The sequence below is a fragment of the Microtus pennsylvanicus genome, chromosome 1, assembly GCF_037038515.1.
Source record: "Microtus pennsylvanicus isolate mMicPen1 chromosome 1, mMicPen1.hap1, whole genome shotgun sequence".
NCBI classification, from domain to species: Eukaryota; Metazoa; Chordata; class Mammalia; order Rodentia; family Cricetidae; genus Microtus; species Microtus pennsylvanicus.
The window spans coordinates 97,486,081-97,495,744 of NC_134579.1; the positions used below are offsets into that span (position 1 = coordinate 97,486,081).

The following is a 9,664-nucleotide window of genomic DNA, read 5'->3' on the forward strand; positions in this document are numbered from 1 at the left end:
TTGACCCCTGCATGCCATGTCTACCTGCTTGGGAGTCTTGGAGCGTCATTAGAGCCCCTGTTTGTACACCTGCTGGACAGACTTAACCTTGGGGTGTGTGTGACAGAGATTGACTGTGCAGAAGAGACCCTCTCAACCCAGGCTTTGACTGCCTGGAGCTATGCTCCCCAGGCCCTCATTGGCACCTGTCCCCATCCTGGGAGCTGTGGCGCCGGAATCCAAGTTAATGTCTGTTTTCCCACTGGAGCTGCTGGGCCGTGCCTCCACCATAGCCCAGACCTCACGGATGAACCATTAAACACTGGCACAAAAGCTGACCTCGGCCGCCCACCAGGCTGGTGTGTTTGCTCAGTTGTCGTAAAGACAGGCTGTAGCCAGCCGTGTTACAGACAGGCAGCCGAGCGAGGCACGAGGGGAGGGTGGAGCAGGGCACCTTCGCAGATGAGAGCCCAGGCTTCTTTAGGTGGGAGAAGCTACTCGACCAGCAGGAACTCTAGGGAAAGTCACATGGCGGGCAGAGGTGTGTGTGGAGTGGGGGAGGGGGTAAACGGGCTTTGCACGGGGTGGGGGTGGGAGAGCTGCAGTGGAAATCAGCTTCCATGTGGAAACCTGTTAATTGTGGTGATCACTTTCTTAAAACCTACAGATGTTTTCGAAAAAACCAAACCAAACCAAACCAAAGCAAAAGACAAACACAAACAAAGCCACAAAAACCTATGGGTGTGAGGGCTGCAGTTCTCAATGTGCAGGGTTGGATCCTCAGCACTGCAAGGGGGGATAAAGCCTGACATGTTTAAAGTAGATGTTGTGGTCCATGCCTGTTAGTCCAGAACCTGGGAGGCTGAAGCAGGAGAGTTGAAAGTTTAAGGCCAGCATGGTCTAAGAAATTAATTGGAGGCTTCATCAACATAGTAAACTTTGTCTCATAAAACAAACAAAAAAACAAAACCCAAACTTGGAAGCCAGATGTTATCCTTGGCCAGGCTGGTCTACATGAGAACCTGTCTTCTTCTTCTTCTTCTTCTTCTTCTTCTTCTTCTTCTTCTTCTTCTTCTTCTTCTTCTTCTTCTTCTTCTTCTTCTTCTTATTATTATTATTATTATTATTATTATTATTATTATCATTATTATTATTATTGAGGAGGAGGCTGGGCATGGTAGAGCCATTCCTGTAATCCCAGCCCCTAGGAAGCTGAGGTAGAGTATCGAAAGTTTGAGGGCAGTCTGGGTTACATGGCAAGCTCCTGTCTCAAAATTAAAACAAGACCTCTGGGATATGTCTCCCAGGTTGCGGCTACCTTCATGCTCTGTGACTGCCCTTGTGTGTGTGAGTTCAGTCTTGGCATCCATGCAGGAAAGATGAGCCATGAGTGCTCACAGCAGCCGCAGGTCAGCCCTGGATCCCTGGAGCAGGACGGCTTTCATGACACCGTGGACAAGCACATGACTTCCATTTCCCTCCTCACTTACGTTCTCACCTCCCCACCCCGAGTGGAGCTGTTTCTGGGGGGTCTCCAGCGTAGGCAGATATTATCCCTGCGGGGGAGGGACCTTCCATTCACAGCATGGGCACAGCTTGTGTGAATGAGCCCCAAAGGGTCCATGCGTGCGCCCAATGTGTTTGCATGCTTTTGTGGGTGCTGGTCCTCTGCGAGTACTGGTTCCCATGTGCACACATCGCTCCATACGCACAGGTATGTGTCCCCGTGGGCATGTGTGTCCCCATGTGCACAAGTGTCCCCTTGGGCACGTCTGTCCCCACGGGCCCCAGGCGTGTCTGCAATGCATCTCCCGCACCTGTCTCCAATTGCTTGTGTCACTTCTCCTTTATGGATGGCGAGACTCACTTCCATGTATGGAAGTGAAACTCAGATTTTTTTTTAGAAGATATTTCTTTAAATAAAGCAAATAGTTTTGCCTGATCCCTGTTCCGGAGCGGAGCAGAGCGGAGGGTTGGTGGCCTCATCTGTGCTTGGGGTCTGACTCCTCCCCGTTCGGGCTCAGCTCCTTGCTGTCGTGTGCAGGGCACTTCTCACGCAAATGTCTCTTGGTTATTCACTCCTTTGCTGGTCTCGGGTTGTTTCTGGACTTGGGAGGACGTGGGCGTTCATGCTCATCCTGGTGTGGGTCCCAGGCAGGGGTCTCAAGTTGGGAGCCTTCCTTGCACCCCCTCAAGATTAAGGGAAGTGCTGAGTAAATATGGCCGCCTGCCCTAAGTAGGCCCTTGCCAATACTCTGAGCTTGCCCTATTTTCAGTGTCTTGCCTCCTTCACCCTCATCTCCCTCTTCCCACCTTGGCCTGTTGGCGACCCGCTTCTCACTCTCTGGGAGGGTTTCTGCACTGGTTGAGAGCTTTTGCTCTATGGTTACTCTGTGGCTAGACCTGGTTGACTGTCCCCAGTGTCTGAGCCCATGACTTGGTTTTCACTGAATGCTTAAGGTTCAAATCATGCTGGAGAGGTGGAGGCTGTGAAAGGGAGGGGCTTCAGGGCCAGGGTTGGGAATGGTGAGCAGGTGTGAGAACCAATGAGAGGCAACTAGGCAAGAAGACTGCCTCACTCCTAGCTCCACCCATCTCCTCCCAGGATTTGGCTCCCAGGATGGATCTGGTTTACCCCGACTCCATCTCTGAGTGCTCAGTTTCCCCGTTAGAAGTGACCGTGTCTTGAATCTTATAAACGTCTCAGGAAGCATTAGAAAGATGGCTTAGTGGATGAAGGACTTGCTTTATAAACAAGAGGACTTGAGTTTGATCCCCAGGGCCCACCTAAAAACCAAGAGTGGAGCATGCTCCAATAATCCCAACCCTGGGGAGGTGGAGACAGGAGGGTCCCTGGCACCTGCTGGCCTGCCAGTCTAGCTGAACTGGTAGTGTCTCGGAAAATAAAGTGGAGACTGATTGAGGGAAACACTCAGTTCAACTTCTGAGCCACATGCTGGGCTCCGAGACATGGAAAGGGGAAGCCGGGGACCTGGCCTCATAGTGATGGATCCCACATGGCCCCCACTGGTTTCCTTCTTGGGAAAGTCACACTTCCTCCTTAATGTTCTAGGGGGGAAAACACATTTTTTTTAAGTCACAGCAGTTAAAAGGAAGTTTCTCGTCTGTAACTGTGCCCGTCATAGGCACCTAGGAGTGACGATTCCCCTGCATCACCTCGGAGCTCTCTGCCGCAGATTTGCCGCTGAGCTCGGATCTTCAATGAGGAACTTGGAGACTATGAGCCAGCAGTTTGGCCATGGGTGTTTTCCAGGCCTGGGCCCTAGATGTGCCCTCCAGGATGTCTGGCCATTTCCGTGGCGACTAGGAACACAGAATGGACCTTGAATTGCGAGTTGTTGTTGTTGTTTTCTAGGAGCTTCCCAGACAGGAGACAATGGCCTATCTCCAACAGATTTGGGGGCATGTGGAGGGAGCATACACTGCTTGCTGGCTTCACAGACATGGGACTTTAGGGTGAAGAAGGTGACATTCGTGTTCCAGACAGTGTATTGGTCAGGGCAACAAAGGAGCTGCCATAACAAAGAGCCCCATAGCTACACAGCAGGAAGGACAGGGATGTTTCTGACTGCTCCACGGGATCTGGGGGCCAACAGCACAGGTGTGCCAGCCAATTGCCCTCCCTTCAAGGAAGCCAGGATCCCTAGGCTATGTCTAGGAGGCATGAAATCCCTTGCTGGCACCCTGCTCTGCAACTTTCACCCTCAAGCCCTCTCTGACCCCACCTCAGCGTCTTGCCAACTTCTCCCCAAGTGGGAGGCCACCGTATCTCTGGATGGCTCCTTTTAGCTTCTGGAGCTCAGCCTCATGGTCACTTTGTGTCTCAGCCTTCGTCTCTGTCAGGTGGCTGGCTGAGCTGTGAACTAAGCTCTGGTTCCCTGGAAGAGCAGCAAGTGCTCTTAACCACTGATTCATTGCTCCGACCCAAATGAATTTGCTTTAAAAAATATATATTGATTTTTTTTTTTAATTTGTGGAGGGGCACAATGCATGTGTAGACTGTAAGTCTGGGCTACCAAGTCCAACTTGACATGATTGCTGAGGGTCAGACTAGGGTCTTCATGTAGCAGGCACAAATCCTTTATCCCCCAGTCCTAACATAGCAGAGTCGGCTCAGGGGCCCACCATGGTGAGCTGTGCTGACAGGTGGGCTAAGCTCCTCCGTTGGGGCCCCTGGTGGGCATGAGCATCTGCTCCCTGCCCCTGCTTCCTGCTCACACTGGCAGCCCCGGAGTGGTCTCGTGTTTACATGCCCCGCTCCATCCATCAGCCGGATTCATAAACACGCAGAGGCCCAGAAGCCAGGCTGGGGATCCAGTTTCGAGGGTTGCTAAGGGTGCCTGGGGACTCCAGGCACTGTGGGCACCAGCAGCTGACCTGGGAGTCACTCATTAAACCAGGCACAGCCTGGCCACAGGCTCTAGCAAGTCTGGGTCTGGGTGAGCCTGGGTGATGAAGCCCACCTTGCCATGGAGTGCTGTCTATGCCTGGAGAGTGGCTTTGGGGGGTGGGCACCTCATATCTAGGCGTGGTAAGGGCCCCTGGAGACATGGAGGCCCTGAGGCGCAGGAACAGCAACATCCCTTAGCTTCAGTCTCTGGGTGTTAACAAGATGGAGAAGCCCTCAGGCAGCTGCCTGCCTCAGGGACATGGAGGCTGATCAGAGTCTGTGGAAACTCAGAGCTAAACTCTGGCTCCTTGGAGGTGTGGATAACGCACACTGCAATGCTCGGTGTCAAACTCAGTTTGGTATTGTGTTTGAAAGGTATATATATATATATATATATAGGCTGGCCCTGACTGCTCTGTGAAGCCCAGGCTGGCCCTAACTGGTCTGTGAAGCCCAGGCTGGCCCTGACTGCTCTGTGCCTTGAATTTCCTATTCTTGCACCTGTTTCCTCAGTGCTGAGATTACAGATTTGGTCCACACCTAACTGCTTTCCTTTCTTTTTTTTCTTCTTCTTTTCTTTTCTTCCTCCCTCCCTCCTTCTTTTCTCCTCCTCCGACTTTTTTTTTGATGTGTGTGTGTGTGTGTGTGTGTATGTGACAGCGTCTGCTAAATTTGTACGGATGTCCATGGGGTCCAGAAGAGGGTACTGGATTCCCCAAGAGCTGGATTTATAGGCAGTTTTGAGTCACCTGACATTAAGCTCTCTGGAAGGAAGAACAACAACTGTTCTTGAGCACTGGACCATCTCCCCAACCCAAATGAATGCCATCCCCTTTACTTTTTTTTAACATTTCTTATGTGTGGAGCGGTAATACATGTGTGGAGGTTGAAGAATAGCTTTCAGGAGTCAGTTCTCTTCTTCTACCACGTGGGTCTTGGAGATTGAACTCAGGTCATTAGATTTGGTCACAAGCGACTTTATCCACAGGGTCAACTCCAGGTCTCTTTTTCCTTTTTTTTGTGAGCATTTTTGTTGTTATTTTGCTTTGGCTTTGTTTTTGTTTTTTGGGCAGGAATTTTGATCAGGGTCTCACTATGCAGCCCAAGATGACCTCCAACTCACCGCAAACCCCCTGCCTCAGCTTCCTAGATTCTAGATGTGAATCACCACAGCTGGCTCAGCTCTGCAGTTCTTACTGGGAGTGACTGGTGATGTTGAAAGCCATTCTCCATCTTCTAAGGCCCTGGAGGTGGCAAGTGGGGATACTGACTCTGGAAGGCTTGGCCCAGAAGGAGCCAAGGTCCAACCATGTGCGCTGCCCATCTCAGAAGTAGCGTGCATGAGGACAGGAGGCATTTGGCTGCCAAGACGTCCCGGGTGCCCCGGCCTTGTCTTTAATGTTCCCAGAGGCCAGTGACCTACTGCAGCTGCCCTGTTAATCATTGAGCCAGCTTCATCTGTAGACCCACTGCCCTCTTGGGAGTAAGGAGGGGCTGCATAGCTCAGCAGGTGTGTGACCCTGAGACCATGCTCCTCCCTGCCTCCCTGGAGCCCCCCCCCCTCCCCATGTGGCGGGACAGCTCATTGTCCTTAGGCCGCAGCCCAAGGTCAGCTCTCAGCATAGTGACAAGGCACTGGCACCCTTGGGACCATCCTCACAGTCACTACCAAGGCCTCTGGGGGAGGTGCTGGGTAGGTCCCCATTTGGGGGAGCGTCTCTTGTATCAGTAAAAGCAGGGTTCAGACAGGAACCTCTAGTCCTATAGGTGTCTGGGAGGAGGCATTGGTAAGCTGCAGCAACTCAGAGCTCAGCTCTCAAGAGGGTCTGCCTCCCTGAAGGCATGGCGGACCCTAAAAGAGGAGGGAGAAGCCCGCATGGAAGCAGCTATGGCTGCATGGAGGAAAGGATCCAGGAAGAAGGGACAAACAGGGAGCGTCTCCTACTGCAGACTCTCCACATGACCCTCCAACACATGCCCTCCAAAGCAAGCGATTCCCCAAGTGTGATGTACCCCAACAAGCAGCGTCCAACATGCCCTCCTAACAACTGACCTACATGTTTGCTTGACTTCTGCCTGTTTCCTCTCCCACAGGGCACTGCTTCAGTCCTCCAGCGACGATCCCCCAATGAGGAGTATGTGGAAGTGGGGCGCCTTGGGCCCTCTGACTACTTTGGTGAGTTGGGGTCCCCCAGTCAAGATATGGCGTCTTATTTGGGGCCCTGGGTCAGGAGCTGCAGGGGTTTCGTGAGGCCTCAGGGTGACTCTGGAGGGTAGGGAAGCCACAGGCAGGTGTGAGAGAGGCCTCCGTTGGAGCCACCTCACCCTGAGGTCCAGGACTGGCCTGAGTCCACAAGACTGACAGCCCTGGGGGCCAGTTGCTGGTCTTGGGGAGAGCGGAGCCCTGGTGAGAGGCACAGGGACCATAAGCGGTTCACTCGTGTAGCTGCAGAGGAAGAGGGTCCTGAGTCGATACAGACCGTTCTCACAGCTGGAACTAGGTCATGAAGAGGCCTGGGCCACATCACAGTGTCTCCTGCATGCGGAGCTGCTAGGCAGATCACAGGACAATATTAACTCAGCTTGCATTTCAGAGAAATAACACAGTTTTTCCTGGTGTGTGTGTGGGAGTGCGGAAATGGTCTTGTGTAAGCCAGGCAAACTCGGGGTGTAGCTGGAGATGACCTTGAATGTTTCACCCTCCTGCCTCTACGTCCGGAGTGCTGGATTCACAGGCATGATTCCCCATTTCTGGTTTAGGCAGAGCTGGGATGGAGCCCAGGGCTCTGTGCATGCTTGGCAACTGCTCTACCAGCGAGCGACATCCCCAGTCCCTAATTCGTTAGCTTATATAAAATATTCCCAGTATTTCACAAGCCATACTTAAACTAGGGAAGAATTTGTGCCAGGCTGACTTGTGCAGTGCTCGCCATCCTAGCTATAGGAATGCTGAGGCAGGAGGATGGCACGTTCGTGGCCTGTCCTAGGCAGCTTATTGAGATTCTGTCTCAAAATTAAAAAAAAAATTTTTTTAAAGGGCTTAGGCTGTATCTCAGTGGTAGCGTGCTCCGGCAACATGCATGAGACTGTGTTCAGTCTCCAGGTAAACACACATAGACACAGACAGACAGACAGACAGACAGACAGACACAGACACGCACGCACGCACGCACGCACACATGCACACAAATTGCATTTGTAATTCAAGATCAAGGCTAAAGATGCATGGGTTGAATGCCAGCACTGAGTAACCAGGTGTGGTAGTGCAGCTTGAATCCCCAGCACTCAGGAGGGGACAAGAGGATCAGAAGTTCAAAGTCATCTTCAGCTGAATAGTGAGTGAGTTCTAAGACAGCCTGGGAGGTACGGGACCCTGTTCTCAAGGAAACAGGAAGAGAAGGACGAAAATGCAGGTTCACCTGTCATCCCACTGGGAAGGAAGCCCGTTCTGTATCTTGACTTTCTCCTCTCGTCCACCCAGGGGAGATTGCATTGCTGCTGAACCGACCCCGTGCAGCCACTGTGGTGGCCCGGGGTCCTCTCAAGTGTGTGAAGTTGGACCGGCCTCGTTTCGAACGTGTCCTCGGCCCCTGCTCCGAAATCCTGAAAAGAAACATCCAGCGTTACAACAGCTTCATCTCCCTCACTGTCTGAGCTTGCATTGTGCCTGTACCCTTGTAGGGGTTTCCATTGTGGCCCAGTGACCCATTCCCCATGCCAGGGGCCTGGGAGCTGCTGGTTAGCAGCGAGGTGGGGCTGGTGCCTGGCATGGAGCCGCTCCCTTCTCTGGACTCACTTTTGAATAAATACCCATCTTGAGCATTTTAAAAATTAAGGGCAAGCAACAGCTGCATCCCCAGACCAGGGAAGTGGCAGCTGGCTCCCCAACAGTCACCCTGCAACCTTATTTTGGGGCTACCCTATCCCCTCTTCAAGTCTTTGGGAATTCTTATTTGGTCCCCATACTTGAACTAGCTCTGTGTCCTGCCATGTCTCAAGACAGAGGGACTACAGCTACCCTTGCAGCTTTCCCCCAGGGCTGAAAGTTAGGACACTGTCCCTGGTCCCTGTCAGATTCTCCCAGGTGTGTAGGACAGATGTGTCAAAGGGAAGTGTCCTCAAAACGACACTCGGGTTTGAGAGCAGAAACAGAGGGTGAGGAAAGACATTCTTGGTCCCTGCCCACTACCCTCAACTCTCAGACAGACCCCTGATGGGCCCAAGTAGGTTCCAGCCTCCTAACTGACCCCAGAAAGTCAGGAGGTAGTATCTTAAACTAGTCATTGCCCTCATGGCTTTTGGAAAGTTCATTTCTGGATAGGCAGGGCACCCTGAGCTCATGTCAGGACAGTTGGCCAAGCCTGTGACCCCTCTCTGGCTGGGCGCCCAGATTGAGCAGGAAGCGTGGTGATGCGGGGGCTTTCCAAATGATAGTGAGTCTGGGCTGAGTCCCCATCTTCTGGAAGCTAGGAGTCACGGCTCTGTCAACCTGCCTATTGGAGATCCCGAGGGACAGCAAGGAACTCTGACTTGCTGCCTAAAGCTGTGGGTGCTGAGCCTTCCCCGGATTCATTGTGTAAAACCCGAGTCCCTGCCCCTGAAGCCCAAGCATCTCTTACCTGAGTCTCTCTGCTCCCTTTCGTGAGGGGAAGATAAGCTGAAACCAGGCTTAACCCCACATACTGAACCACCAGTGCAGTGTGATATGAGCCAGCCAGGCCTGAGGGCCACATGAGTGTCCACAACTGCTCAGTGTCTCCTGGGTAACCGGCATGTCATGACACAGGGTGATCAATCTTTTCTTGCCCCCACTGCGCACGTCTAGGGAGGTGAGCCTTCCGGCTGGCCATCAGCTCCTCCCTGTGTGGCCCTGACTGTGTGTGTCCTGCCTGCACTGTGGACTATCTGTGGAATCTGTGGACATGCTCCTCCATCCCCTATTTATGTCACCAAGTGCTGCATGAGCTATTAAATGTGCAATGAAGAACCCTTTCCCGACCTGGGAGGCCTCCGTCTAAGTCTTTTGTAGATATGTGGGTCTTCTTATCTGTTCTGGCGTTTCCAAGTGATTAACACTGAGCCAGGGAGAGTTGGCTCAGCGGGTAAAGTTCTTTTACTGCAAATTTGAGGACCTGAGTTCAAATCTGCAGAACTCACATAAAGCCAGACAAGGTATCAGCCGTCTTTAATTCCAGGGCTCCTACAAGGTGGAAGAGGCAGACAGGAGAATCCCTGGAAATGCTCAGACCAGCTAGCCAGGCGTACCTAATTGTA

At 52.4% G+C, this 9,664-nt stretch overlaps 1 protein-coding gene across 5 annotated transcripts in view; it reads left to right on the forward strand.

The window, feature by feature from the left end:
* Prkar1b (protein kinase cAMP-dependent type I regulatory subunit beta) overlaps positions 1-9,377 on the forward strand; it is a 138,066-nt gene extending 128,689 nt beyond the window's left edge. For all 5 annotated transcript variants that reach the window (XM_075974945.1, XM_075974923.1, XM_075974937.1 and 2 more), the window contains exons 10-11: positions 6,485-6,566; positions 7,872-9,377. In XM_075974945.1, the coding sequence (XP_075831060.1) occupies positions 6,485-6,566; positions 7,872-8,044 (255 nt within the window). In that variant the 3' untranslated portion in view covers positions 8,045-9,377. The remainder of the gene's footprint in view (positions 1-6,484; positions 6,567-7,871) is intronic.
* The last annotated feature ends 287 nt before the right edge of the window (positions 9,378-9,664 follow it).